The 15,238-nt window shown below is 42.3% G+C and overlaps 1 protein-coding gene across 2 annotated transcripts in view; it reads right to left on the bottom strand.

Annotated features, from left to right (window-relative positions):
* The window catches only part of VWA8 (von Willebrand factor A domain containing 8), a 183,037-nt gene extending 170,936 nt beyond the window's left edge, over positions 1-12,101 (bottom strand). The window contains exon 1 of one of the 2 annotated variants that reach the window (XM_063149370.1): positions 11,957-12,101. In XM_063149370.1, the coding sequence (XP_063005440.1) occupies positions 11,957-12,101 (145 nt within the window). Of the gene's footprint in view, positions 1-10,908; positions 11,043-11,956 lie in introns of those variants that run through there. The other variant, XM_063149371.1, reaches the window with a different exon arrangement.
* Between the last annotated feature and the right edge of the window lie 3,137 nt (positions 12,102-15,238).

Here is a 15,238-nt window from a genome sequence, read left to right as displayed (position 1 = left end):
ATGATTTTCCTGAGTTTTCAAGCAGCCTGGAACAGTATCTGTTAAAGGTACAAAGTGACATATTCAGGCCAGTGGGCCCTTCCTGTACTCCCTTACTATACGGCTGCAGAACCTGGCTCCTTTCCAAAGTCTGAGTGATCTCAAGTACTTCTTGCTCTGGGTTTCAACAAACCTAAAGCATCTGGCCATTTTACTTAATGGTTTCTTCGCTAGGACCTGCCTGTCTTATCTATCTTTCTGCAATCACAGGCTTGAATTGAATTAAATTGCAGGGCATGCCCTGTGCACTTTCTCATGGAAACCAAAAGTGAAATCTAGTTTGCAGTACAGAAATGGGCAAGCACCAACACAGCCAGTAGTCACACTGAAAAACAGCACGATGCCCAAAACCCAGGAAAATGAGGCTTGGACTAGTAAGAACACCAAAGTTTATTTTCTTTTAACAGTTTGGGTCCCACAAATGAGTTTACAAGTATTAAGCCCATGAAAATAAGATGACTCCAGAAAAATGGCATTTTTCCTATCACTGTTGCTAAAGATAACATCACCTCCACTGCACTGTAGTGCATGTGTGAGGATGAAGAGGATTGTTGGAGTAAGACTGCTGCACAGGGGAATAGTTTTGCCACAACACTGATTACATCTCCATCCATGAACTGAGGTCAAATTTTGGAACTGTCTCATGTGTTTAGGCTTTTCTCAGAATTAAGATGCAGAAAGTACAGAGCTTAATTAAACAGGGATCCAATCCTCTTGTAGACCTGCCCTTGTCCTATTCTGTCCAGGAGGACCCAATCTACAGTTGCCTATCACCAGCACCATGAAAGAAGCCAAGCAGTTTGGAAGAGCAATGCTGGAACCAGAAAGGGAAATACTGGAGAAGCAGCTTGCCCAAATGAAAAGAGGCAACTAAAACTCCTCCCACACATGCAGCAGTGCTCCTTTCAGCCAGCCATGACTCTAGTTTTACACTCAAACGCAGTACTCTTCCAGCACACCCAGATGTTACTGCTCACCTCACAGGAGTGAGAACTCCCAGGTTCTGACATGGCTCACACAGTTCATGGGAAATGACTAGATTTATAACAGCCAGAGTAGAATCACCCACAGTAACAAACAGGAAGCAGTGAAGAAAGGCTTATAGCTGACTTCCTGCTAAACTGAAGGGCTTGACTAGAATTCAGAGACTGGGATTTACAGCCTCACACACATGCCTGCACATGGGTCTTTACATTGCTTCTGGAGTCTAATCAAATCAGCACTCCATTCTTCCCTAAAATATTGGCAAAAGGTAGTAAGCTGGTGATTGTTCCCACATTTTATGCAATACAATATAGTAAGTTTCATGTAACAATACAGTTGGAGCAATACAGCATTCCAACAGCTTGCCAGAAAGTGGGACACAGTACTGCCATATAAAAAGCACACAAGGATCCATCCCTGGTTCTCAGGGCAAGCAGTTCCCACTCATCATGCTAGAACTAAGCAACAGCCCAGAAGTGGAATGGTTCCAAACAAAGCTGGGCTAAGCTAAGAATTAGGCAGCTGTCTAGAGTTCCTTTTCTGACCCTTGCTGAATTTTCGTTTCAAATGCACCAAAGAGTACTGTGCCCGCTCCAGCCTGAAGCATTGAAATACAATCCAAAACAAAGTCTTGCAATAGTTTAGAGCCCTGGTCCTGACTCTAGGAACTCTTACATAAATTAAAGTCACTGAAAAATAGACACAAGAACTGCAGGGACTAAAATCTAGTCTTTGGCTATCCCAGTATTTTGCCCATTTCTTTGAGTTTAAAGTAAGAAAAACTATTTTACTGACTAAGCATCATTTCCCTTTATTCCAAGTTTGTCCCTCCTCACTGGGAAACAGCTAATAGGGATCATAGCAGGGCACCATGTTTTTGCCATCACACCTTTTTAATCTGGGCTACCCATGGTGATGGGATGAGGGGAAGCCATGAGGGGAAGAGTGGCTGAGGTCACATGGCTTGCTCAGCCTGGAGAAGGGGAGACTGAGAGGAGACCTCACTGTGGTCTGCAGCTTCCTCATGAGGGGAAGGGCAGGGTCAACAACTGATCACTTCTCTCTGGTGACCAGGGAGGCATGAAGCTGTGTCGGGAGATTTAGGAAAAGGCTCTTCAACCAAGAGTATGATTGGGCACTGGAACAGGCTCCCCAGGAAGTGGTCACAGCCTGACAGAACTCAGGAAGTGTTTGGATAATGCTCTCAAGCACATGATGAGGATTCTTGGGGCAAATTCCTGCCCAGGGCCAGGAGCTGACGATCACTGTGGGTCCCTTCCAGCTCAGTATATTCTATTCATGTATGGTTCTATGAAAACACCTCCACATTGATGAAAACACCCTAAGAAACCACTGCTTCCTGCAAAAGTTTCTCATTAGCTCAGGCTGGAACAATAACATTTCAAAAAGAGCAGGTTGCCTTACATATCCCTAAGAAATTAGTGACAGTTTATTTTCTCTGTATTCCCCAGCCAACATTCAATGAGACAAGAGTATACGATTAATTAGCTCCTTGCTAAAATCACCTCAGCTCAACAGTCACATGCATACACAGTCTTCCAAAACCCAGTAGGGCCAAAATGCCAAAACAACAAGATGTCAAACTTTTTCAATACATGGGGATGATAACAGCATCTACAGGACAGAATTTCAATTACCCAGTTCATTAGCACAGTACTGAAAAGCCTTAGTTGATTTCCTACATTCCCTTAAAAAAAAAATCAAACAAATCAAAACCAAGTGTTGTCTAGGTGAAAAATGATCATTTCTGGTGGTATTTATGTCAGTCCATATCATGCTAACTCTTGATCAACACATCTAACCATGTTCAAAAATCCCACAAGTATCCTAGACATCAATGGACCCTACAAAAAATGGACCCTTCCATGAGAAATGGACTGGGAGAGAACTATATGTAAGATGTGGTGAGAGCTGAGCACACTAGGTATTCAGCTTTTAATTGTTTACTGCTGCCTGGAGACAAATGTTGCCTCCAGCTTTCATCTGTCCAAAAAGCAAAAATACTAGCAGTGTTTAATAGAACCTTAAGCAATAATAAACCAAGACAGCAAAGTCCATTTTTCTAGCTAAACAAGCACAGGCAGGATTAGCCCACTAATCTTATCATGCACTTCCACCTGGGCTACATTTTCCCATCTCAATTTGTTTCTTCTGTAGTTGTTTAAAAACTCATGTTTGGTTACTCCATTTCCACTGCATTTCCAAACCCTTTGAACAGAGATGTCATTCTGGACAGGCTCTTTCTAGTGTTTCACCAGCTGGCAAGGAACTGATAACAGCCTGCTTGGTTAAATGGTGATGTTAAATCAGCAAAACCCATAATTTGAGCACATGTATCCCAAATTGTTTGACTACATGGCAAATTATGGAACTGCCCACATATACTCCAACCCAGTCCACAAGCTTCTCCCACACTATTGTGGACAAAAGCTATATCCACAGCATTTTGTGATGGAGACTTTGTAGGCTGTATCAGGCTTGCTTGGGCAAGCAGTGAAGATATGCTTCTGCTTTCTCATCTCCCACAGAGAAAACAGTAACCTTAGATACCACAGTCTTTGGGGAAAACAGTGGGATACAAGCAGTGCATAATATACACAAAGAAACATGGCTGCTGAAACAAAACAAGAGCCACATTGGCCAGAACCCAAAAGGTAAAGGGGACATCCCACTCATGGGGAAGACAGGATACAGACACAGGAGGTCTTCTGAGAGCCTATGCAACAGGGGTAAAAAATTGGCAGCACATACAGACTGAAACCAGTGACACAGTCCTGAAGAGACTCTCTGGGGAAAAAAAAAAAAAAAAAAAAAAAAAAAGATAAGGGACTGAAAACAGCCCCAATACATGCAATGAGCTCTTTCTACTGCATCTGAAAAAGACAGGTGTGAATTGCACCTCTGGCAATACAGAGCGGCATACATGGGCATATAGCTACCCAGTAATTGCAGAGCACTGAATGATACACTCTCTTCTTTAGAGCTACATTTTAGACAGAAGCAATATTATTGTCTGTATCTGTTTCTTACAGTAACTGAGAAGAGCTCTTCAGACAAGCAGGCCTATTTCTTCTACTCAGTGTGAACAGAAAGGCAGCACCTCCATCTGCAAGGCCCCGAGCCGCAGCGGAGGCAGCCGGAGGCTGGGAAGGCACTTTGGCAGGGCACCCCTGCATGAACGCCCTGTGCTTTTATTCTCTCCCAGCATCTCCTACTCACTGCTGGCCAATATGGAACAGTGGGTTTGATGGAACCTTTGTTCTGACCCACTGTGCATGATGTGATGTTACAGTCTCAGTGAGGCTTCCTGAACATGCAGTCTCACTACGCACTTGGCAGGTTTGACTGAACTTAACAGCTAGTAAGTACCACACCAACTATCCCTCCTCACCTCTCCACCTCCCAAGAAGAGACTATTCCCTAATCCTACTATTTTTTCCTCTATGCTGAAAAGAAAAAGCCACTGCTGTTTAAATTATTTACAGCAACACTCGTCAGACTACACATCAAGAATTACACATTAAGAACTTAGAAAGTAGAAAGATGTTTTATTCTGCTTGCCATTTTTCTGGTAAAAAACCACATGAATAAAACAATAATAAAATCACTACATTCAAAAAGGCTATTTTAAAATAAAGAAATTAAGAAATCCTACTGTAAAAGAAAACAACCTGAAGAGATCTATACATGTATTTAGGTTTTTGAGTATACAACACAAACAGTTCCAATCTCATGTGTAAATCATATTTGTATTATCTGTGTTTTTGTAAGAATGAAGCTTCAGGAACATTATGTTTTTACGTTGATGAATTTATTGCCTTCTGGCCTCTTTAGTCCTGAAAATAGGTGAGATTAACACACTCTCCTTAGTATATTGCACATTCACTTGTACACAGACCATCCATCTGGTCTCAAGAGCCTGCAACAGCAAGAACATCTTAAAACTGTGAAGGTGCTAAGCTCTGCTAATAATAATTTCAATGTGATAAAACCATACCTGTTAAAGGAAAGTCTGAAATCTATATCATATTCAAATATATATTTCCAGGTCTTAATTTCATTCTAATGTGAAGGAGGGGGAAAAAATTATGCTTTGAACTGGTATTTATCCAGCACACTTCCATAAAGAAACAGACAAGAGTGTCAGCTCTTACTAATCCTTGAAGAGCTGACTTATTTTGAAGAAACAGAAATTCTACTTTCCAGGTTTATTCTTTTTCCTTAACTTTGCCAAATACACTATTCAGGGGAGGGAAAAAAACCCAGCCCTGTAACTAACCTGTAACATTCATAGCAGCTCTTATTGGCCATCTTTATGTCTGCAAACATTACACTCAGTGAGCAACACTGTCACCTATTCTGCACCTCATATCAGTATTGGAAACCTCTCAAAAACATGAATATGAGACACAGAAACCTATCCCCTGCACTCACAAGGTTTAAGTTCGTTCCTTGACCACCAGTGCCTTTACACATAATAGAGGTGGAGCTCAGCTCCTGTCAACAGGATGCTGCAGTCTGACAGCTGCTGCTGACTGAAATAGATGAAATGTTTACACAACAAAACCTATCTGAACTAAGTAAAAAAATCCACTAAAGTTCTGGTTTTTTAATGAGCAAAAGGAAATCTTTCCCTCTAAAAAACCAATACAACTGCTCCAAACATAAAATTTGAATATTACTCAATCTCTACTCAATGTTCTTTTTAAACCTTCTATTTTTTTAATTTTCAGGTTTGAAGCTAACACTAGATTTTTCAATTGTTTATTTTGAGCTGGCTAATGAGTGTCTTTACTGGTTACAGTCCAAGGGTCATGAAACCGAAATCTTGGTATTTACTCGAGAAAAGTAACATTTTTACTCATTTTTCTGCATTAGTAAAAGATCAACAACGTGAATGTGAAATCTTATGTGACATTGATCTCTGCTCTCTGGTGACCAGTGATAAGACTTGGGGAAATAGCCTGAAGCTGTGTCAGGGAGATTTAAGCTGGATATTAGGAAAAGGCTTTCACCCAGAGGGTGGCTGAATCCTGGAACAGGCTTGCCAGGGAAGTGGTCACAGCACCAAGATTGACAGAGCTCAAGAAGCATTTGGACAATGCTCTCAGGCACATGGTGGGTCTCTTGGGGTGTCCTGCACAGGGCCAGGAGTTGGAGTCAATGAACCTTGAGGGTCCCTTCCAACTCAGCATGTTCTATGATTCTATGATCCAGCCAGGCAGGAGGCATACAATCTTTACTTAGCAAAAGCTATTATTTGTTTGGGCTAATACTCTGAAAGTAGGGAGTCTGATATTGCTCAATTTAAAAAGTCTTATGAGGCAAAAAGTCAATTTTAAATGTTTACTACCGTGATGATCTTACACAGACTTGATAAATTCCAGAACATACCTTCTTAATACATTTACCATGTGAGAGAGGTGTTAAGCTGCCCATTTCATCAAATATCAGAACACTGCAGAAACACTGGTCATCTTCAACCTCAGCATCAGTTTACTGCCAAGATGAGATCTGATGAGCAGTGGCTCTGTCTGACTGAATCGCAAAACCTTCAAGGGCAGCTGTTCCACAGCCACCTTAGCCAATCTCTTCCCCTGCTGCACTCAACCAGACACCACTACAACCCCACAGCCTTTTCACCAAAGCTGTAGTTAGCCAGTCCCTTCCCAGAAACACTTTAGTCCACTAGCAGATCTTCATACTTAAACTGTCTGAGGTTTCTGTCGTCCCAGTTCTCATGTTCACCAGGGTCCTTCTGGACTAAATGTCTGCACTCAGGCAAGGTGGTAGGGATTTTGTCCCTACATACCAAATTGCACTTTTACACTCCTGCTGTCTGTCCTTACTTGTACTTTTGTATGTTCCCCTTTTGTGTTTTAGGTCTTTTAGAAGTTCCCTGCTTGGGCAAAAAGGCCTTCTGCTACTGCTGAATGGTTCATTTCCAAACTGCCAAATTTAACAATTTTCAAGCTCTTCTGTGCACCTTCCATCTTCATGGTTGTTATCCAAAGGATTCTACCTACCAATCTCCTGAATAAGTGAAAGCTTGCAGTCGTCAAGCCCAAGATCCTAATTCTGCTGCTTACCTTCCCAGCCCTTCTCCGGATGTGCAACCCAGTCACGTTCCAGTCACCGAGATCCAGGCTGCCACCTGTGACCAAACAGGTCACAGCTCTTCCCTACTTGAAAGCAGCAGACAAAGTGAAGAGATAACCCTAACCCTGGCATCTGAGTTACAAAATTTTTCCCAACACAGCCTAGGAAGTACCAAGAGTGCACACACAATGCCAGATTGCCCTCCCAGCTGATGTCTGCATGGCTGAAATCCCCCGTGAGCATGAAAGCTCGTGAGTGGGAGGTTACTGCTAGCTGTCAGTGGAAAGTGATATCACCAGCTCCTCTTAGTCACACAGTAACAGATGCCCACTGCATCACCAGGCCTCCCTTTCAGATCTTCTGTAGCCAATGCTACTTCTGTGAAAAATTAGCTCGGAGTGTTTTCAAACTGCACAAAGGTTTCTGAAGTACATTTTGCTCAGTGGAGAAAAACCAGACTATATACTCTAAATTGAACTTAGATAACAAGTACATCAGTATAATTTCAAAAATGAATTTCAATCAAAAAGAATCTGCAACTGAGAATCAAAATAAATGTTTTTGAAATTTCACATTTACTGAAAAGCTATCCAAAACTGACAAAACAGTTTTAAAATTAGCTATGGCATTGCCTACAACTATCCTGAGTCCCTGAGTATGCCAAGCAGCTACAACTGCAATCTTACACATTAGGCTGGGCACAACTTGTAGAACACATCAACACATATCAGGCCTGTTGTTTAACAGAAAAAATTAAATTTCGAACAACAGGCAAATATTAACACTCAGAAACTATTTACTGACATCCAGTTATATACCAAAAGCAAAGCCCTACAGAAGATGACCTGACATTTTACCCCTTTGTTCCAGCTACATCAGCTTGTCTAATAAAATACACTATTTTTTTTACCATGAACCTTTTCTTTTCTAAATGTTAGAATAATTTGAAATAACCCAGGCATAACACTGCAAACTTTCAGACAACTGGCTTTGAAAATTCCCATCCCCATTTGCTGCCTTCTGAGTTGTGCTGACGCAACAACCGTACACAAGGCTCACCATAAATCAAATCCCTGGAATCATTTCAGTCACCACAATGCAGTCCCCTAAGTACAACTACGGAGGCAATGAACAATTATAGGAATGTCATGAGAAAGAAGAAATAATGAAGTCTCTCTAAAAATAGGTTTTGCCAGCAAAAAAAAAATATTGTCAGAAACACACTCTCAGCTGTCAACATGTGAACCTCAACAAAGATAATGACACAGGTAAAACTGGAAAAGGCAATGTGCCAGAAAGCATTTACAACCATCATCAACCAGATCTTTACTCTTTTGACAATGATAAACCTGGAAAAAAACAAAACACTTCAAACACACAGTCAAATTCATAGCCCTCTTTCAGATTATAGATCTTTACCACAATCTTTTAGATGCTGTACACTGATGATGAACATTACAGGATTCTGAAGTGCGATGCAATTTTCACAAGTGACTGTGTTTTACTCAGCAGATACCCTCGGATGTACTACTGAGATCTTTTAGGCTTTAAACACAAGTTTGATTAGAAACGGGAATTGACCAAAAACTTCACATAAAGAAAGTAGAGGAAGTGAACCTGGACAGGCAGTACTACAGTAAACAGCAAATGTAGCTAGTACATATTTTGATCGATCACAAGTGACAAAGCATAAGTTATTTTATGTACACTGAGCAACAAAGCACACAAGAGACCTTCCTTTGCCTGTACTATCTAATTGGCAATGGTTTTTATTTTTCCAGCTCTTCAGTTTACGTCAAATTCAGCATTTGTTTCTTGTAATCCCTTACAGCAACTCCAATATTGTGTATTATGTCAACTTTTAAAAAACATTAATATTACATTTACATTAAAATAATTAAATAAATGTGAACTGAGTTACATAGAACTCCATTTTATTCAAGTCACAGTGCATTTAACGTAATTCATCACAAGTCTACAAAAATCTACAGTCTACAAAAATGTGATACTTTTTAGTCTTTTAGAAGGAAACATGAAACCCGCATTAAAAATTATTCCGACAGTCGGCCTTCTACAACACTTGCTTCTATAAATTGCTTCCCTCCTTAATTAAGCTATGCAACCCCAAACCCTTCCTAGGCATTCCCATTATCCTTGTGTCCTGCAGTCTCTTTCACTTTGAGACTTCTCTTAAGCTTCACTACTTGACAGCTTTAGCGATTCATTCCTCCTTAGCCGCCAGTGGACCAGCAAGCCACGTTCACTCTGCAAAGACTGAGCTGAAAAGCCAACAAGGATGGCTTCTCCTCATGTAACAGCACAACATCAGGCAACAGTTCCTCCCTTACACTCAGAATGTACCAGGACAGACAGTAAATCCTGTCTGGGATTTCAGCCTGACCTGGCAGGGATGTCACATCCAAATTACTGTGTACACAACAATTTGTTGTTTAGTTGACTCTTAACAGCTTCCAGCCTTTTAAGACACATTTTGTTTATTTATTTATGCAACCTCAACACCACTTACAACAAGAACTGTAATTACAGCAGCTGCACAGAAATAGCAAAAACACATATGGCACAAAAAAATTCAGATCATCCTTTGTAACTTCAATATCCTCAAAAAAATGCTAGGCTCTGCAAGAGGACACACAAACATTTTAAAAATTAATTTAAAAAACACCCACAAAATAAAACAGGGAAAAAACCACTAAATATCAAGGTCCCAAATATGGAGACTAAGACAGAGAGCACAATGGAATTGATAAAGGAGCCTGATATCTTAGGCCTAATAAAGGAGAAACCATGGGAGGGACAGACACAGGTAACTGCCCCTGGGGTGGAAGTGATTAAGAGACATTCTGTGAAACTTTGTGATGATTACCAGCTAACTGAGATCATGAAAAATGTGTTATCAAAGTGAAATTGTTACCAAAAAAAGGAATACTATAAATGTGTCATACAGGTAAACCCTATACAAATGCTTCATATTCTCAATACAAACAGCTTCTGATCCAAATTCACAGACAAAATGGGAAGCACTACAAAGAATGAGATGTCTCAGGTGTTAGGAGGGCAAATATCCCTAATATTATCTACAAGATTCTCTAGTGCTTTGAGACTTAAATCTTTCTACTAAAACTCCTACCATCATTGATTATAACTGGGGATACTCCTGCTATTCACATTTATACAGAGTGTATTCACAAATATCACCGAGTTAAACTCAGTTGCATTCGACAACACATTTAAAGTGATGAAATTTATGAAAGTGATGAAATGACAGCTGAATGACCATTTTACACTGCTAGATTTCTTTTTCTCCTTAAGGTTACTCATCCCAACAAAGGGCAAAAATGTGCTGAGCTACCTTCTTCAGGTGTTTATTTTACTTGACTCACTTCATTATTAACTTGTTTTCTTTCATGCTAATTTGTTTGATGGGAAATAACTCCAGTCTTTTTTGTACTTTTCACAAACAAGGTATTATGTATTCACAAATTCTTGAAGTAATTTTATGGCTATCCATCCCTCAAAGACTACTTTCTTGAGTAACTTTTCAGAAACTAAACAAAGAAATGAACTGGCTAACTAATAAACAGATTTTAAAATATTAAAATGTAGAGAAATGGGATTAAAGGGGTGTAATTAAGAGCTTGAGCAAGTACTCCCCCATCAGAACCACTTGCAGATCACTACTGATCACTCACTCTGTACTTAGGAGCTTTGTTGCTTTTGGCATTCATCCTGAGAAGTGTCACTTACCACAGGCATATGTCACCCTTTCCAGACACTGCTTCTATTCTGCACAGGCCCATCACCTGTCTCAAAGGTCACCAGAGGATATTTCAGGGCAGTTCAGGTCACTGCAGGCTCAAGGTCAACTCTTTATCTCATTACCACATGTTGCTGGCACACTCAGACACGCAGCAGCCTTGGCAGCCCCGACACGAACCCTGCGGCTCTGCCCAGCGGGAAGAGGAAGCGCTGCCATGCAGGAACAGAGAGCATGGCGAGATGCAGGAGCAGAGAGCACGGCGAGATGCAGGAATGGACAGAGAGCACGGCGAGATGCGACAGACGTTCTGCAGAGCAGGCTGGCTCTCACACCAGCTGCAGGGCTGCCCCTTGCCTCACTGCAGCTGAAGCACTTGGACCAGGAGCTATCACGAGCCACATAAGCGTCCCTGGAAGCCTGTGACTGAACTCTGCTCTTTCCCCTCATGCCAGGCTGGAAAAGACCTCTGAGATAATCAAGTCCAACCTATGACCAAACACCACCGTGCCAACCAGACCATGGCACCGAGTGCATGTTCCTTAAACACCTCCAGGGATGGTGACTCCAGCACGTCCCTGGCAAGTGCATTACAACACTTAATCACACCTCCTGTGAAGAAAACCTTCCTAAAGTCCAACTTAAATCACCCTTGGTGCAGCTTGAAGCTATGCCCTCTTATCCTGTCAGTTGTAACTTGGGAGAAGAGACCGACCCCCACCTGGCTATACCCTCCTTTCAGGGAGTTGTAGAGAGAGATAAGGTCTCCCCTGAGCCTCCATTTCTCCAGGCTAAACAACCTCAGCGCACTCATGGGACCTGCGCTCCAGACCTTTCACCAGCTCCCTTGCCCTTCTCCGGAGTCCCCGCACTCACGAACATGAGAACAGGGGCGGCAGCACAAGGACAAGCCCGCAGCCCGGGGTGGCACCTGCCTGCCGGCCTCCCCAGGGCGCGGCGGCAGCGCCGGGGCTGTGGCCAGAGCAGAGGCAGCCGGGGGAGCAGCGGGGCCGAGACACCGGGGCCGGGGTGGGTTACCTGAGCTGTGCAGCGCCCTGACCTCGGAGCGGCCATACCGCGCCGCGGCCGCGCCGCCGCCCACCACCTGCCGCAGGAGCAGGCGGACCCTGCGCGCAGCGGGACCCCCGGCCCCGCCGCCCAGGCACAGCACCCGCGACGGCATGGAGACCGCGGGGACACGGGCACAACCCGGGCGGACACGGGCACAGCCCGGGCACCGAGAGCGGGACCGCCGCGGCCCGGCCGAGCGCGGGGGAAGGGAAGCGCAGCCGCACAAGGTCCCGCCGGAAACCGGGGCCGGGCGGGCGCGGGCCGATGCCGCCGGGTGCGGGAGCTGCCGGAGCGGGGCCTTGGCCCCACAGCCCGCGGCGGCCCCTCGGGAGGGTGCGGGAACAGAATGGTTTCTTTTTATACGAGGGGGCTGAACTCCGCAGCTGGGAAGGCCTGAAACAGCCCCGAGAGGCAGCGGCGGCTGAGGCGGATCCGTGCGCCGAAGGTTTTCTACCTCTGGTGCCTCCTGGCCCTCCTGCCTCAGTGCTTCCCCTCGCCTGCAGTCTCGGGTCCAGGCATTTCGTACTTCAGGAGGAATTTGAGTTACTCCGGAGTGACGTTTGGCTTAGATGTGAGATTTTTGTAAAAGGTCACGTTGCAGAAATAGACTTCAAAACTGACTTATTCCAGCTAAAGGTAATGCTCTTGGATTTAAGTGAAAGCTCAGGAATAACTTTTAGAATAATTTGTGGAAGGCTGAAGCTTTCACGATAACTAAGCCTAATTCCTAGGAAAATCCAGTTGAGACTTGGTTCTCAGCACTGGTAGGAAGACGGCGAGGGACCTTTGTGGAAGTAGAAGCCAGAGTGAAGCCACCGCCTTTATCAGCTGTACTTGAGGTTTTTGCACTCTCAGACAGGAGGATTTTGCTCTCGTAAACCTCCCATTTCCCGCATGTTTCTAGCACTGAATAGTTATCCCAAAGGAAAGTCATTAAAGTGGGAGCTAAGCATCAGTTTAAACATAGACAACCTAGACTTCTAAGCCCCCATAAGATATTAGGAACTAGGAATGTTAGTCTTGTCCTAGATGTTTCTGCAGCTCAATGTTAGGTGCATTAAACACTTACAAGAGGTGAAATTTCACCTCTTCAGCATTTCCTGTTGGCTAGGGTATTGGTTAGGTAAAATTTCTATTCTTAGTACCTAATATAGGTCTGTGAACCTGTTTTCTGGGTCTAAGGCAGGATAAACTAAATTGAAACATCCTTTTATGGATATTGCCCTAATTTCTTGTAAGCTGAAGATCACAAATGCTGGAGGCTAAAGATAGGCTAAATAACAAGGTCTGTTGGAACAGACTAGAAGGCCAGTGAGGCAAACTAACAATGGAATGGTTTATGAATATATCTTAGCAATCTGGGTTATTAAATTAGAAGACTACATTTTTCCCCTTTGTCATAGCTATGTAAAAAAGAATAAATAGCAACAGATACGCAAGTGATTAAATGCATCATCTGAATGCTGAAAAGGTTTTGTCCTATGCTGAAAATAAGGAGACATTTCAGTTTTGTACAGATCCACAGTGTTTTCACAGTAATTTCACACTGTGAATGTACAAAGCCTCCTTTTACCTCTGTGTGTGTTTATGTAGATGCACCTGTCAAGCTAAATGCTTTAAATTTCAGCCCTTTCTGAGTCATGTATCTATAAAATGTTTTGCTTTTTAAAGCATTGTCTTAAAATTCTGAGTTAATCAACTTTTCCAAAACTTCAAATTCAGCCTGAAGTTCAGCCTCCAACTTTCCATCTGTAGCAAGAGAAAACTATACTTGTTGATTTTGAAGCTGTTGCTGTGAAATATATAATGGAAACATTGTTATCTCTGTGCATAATTATAGATATGGCAATTTTGTTGCATGCATGTATACACAAACACTTAGATGCACAACTTGAATGCTGCACTGTTTTTAGGTTATACACTCAGTCCTGACAGCACTCAAAATTTAATGTACTAGTGTGAATGCATAGAATCAAGCTTTTGCTTGTGTAGGTGTGAAATTTTTATCTGGCCATACAATATGAAATTATTGCTTGAGTGTGGCATCCCTTGCTAATCATAACTGATGCATGCAGGCTTTACATATCTGGTACTTGCTCAATCCTCTCTGTGGAAAGCGTGATTCCCTCAGTGGCTCGGTGCTGTCATGAATTGGAAGGATTTAGCAGTCTGCATCTGGTGTGTTTGTGAAGGCTTTCAGCAAGATTTACAGCACTGGTAACAAACAGCAATTTCATATTTTCATTCCCTGACTTAAGAGCACTCTTATTTGGAATGTCAAGTTTCTTAACAAAAATACTTTTCCTTTGATTAGACAGAAAAGAACTTACTCCAAAGAGTGAGAGCTCTAAAAGCATCCCTCTGAGCTGACAGTTTCCAGACTATTCTCTCTAGTAGCTGTCAAGTGCTTTGCTGTGTAGCTCTAGCTGCAAGACTAAATTAGGCACAGGTGCAGACTGTAAAGAACAATGCATCATCTCTGCCTAGTTGCAGTCAGTTCTCCTACACCAGAAGAGAGAAGCTGAGATGAATCCTAGCTTCATCTGAACTTCATAGGAAATCTCCCACTGAATGCACTCAGGCCTGAATTTTACTGAAATGGTCTGGCTGGACTACAGTAATAGGAGTAAGTCACTCTTCATTTACTGTTAAAGCTTTGTCTAGAGGGTAGGTCTAACATTAAACTCCTTTGAAACTATGCCCAGAGAATGTGAAGAAACAAAAAAGAGAAGTCTCTTAGAATTCATACAATTCCCTAGTGATGTGGATTCCATCTGGTGATACAGAGAAAGTCAAGCCATTGGTGGATGCAGGCCTTCCTTACCATTAATTTTCCTGAGATCAAGAGGATACTTCTGTATCATTTCAGTTAGGCAAAATTATTTTCCTTGGATTAAAATTTAGAGTTGTTCTTCCAAATTAGCTGTAGCTGCCTTAAATAGTAGATGTAGAGAGAGCCAGACTTGTTGTGTATCAATTTTGAACAAATATAACTATTATTTCCATGGAGCCATTCAAAATCACTACAGTGAGTCTTTGATATACCAGAAGGTGCTTCTCTTATATGACATTGATTTCTAACAATATAAATCAAATAGAAATGGAAATCCACAGCTGTTTCTTTGTTGACTTGAATCCTAAATTTGTCCCCTTGTTTAATGCAAGTTGATATAAAAAAATAAATGGATCCACCAATAATATATGAAGTAAATGTAAAGTGTCTTATCTCCTAGTATTGAATTTGCTGGC

This window comes from Melospiza melodia, chromosome 2 (genome assembly GCF_035770615.1).
Source record: "Melospiza melodia melodia isolate bMelMel2 chromosome 2, bMelMel2.pri, whole genome shotgun sequence".
Lineage (NCBI taxonomy): Eukaryota > Metazoa > Chordata > Aves > Passeriformes > Passerellidae > Melospiza > Melospiza melodia.
The sequence above is the reverse complement of the archived record's forward strand: the minus strand, read 5'-3'. Positions and strand labels throughout refer to the sequence as shown.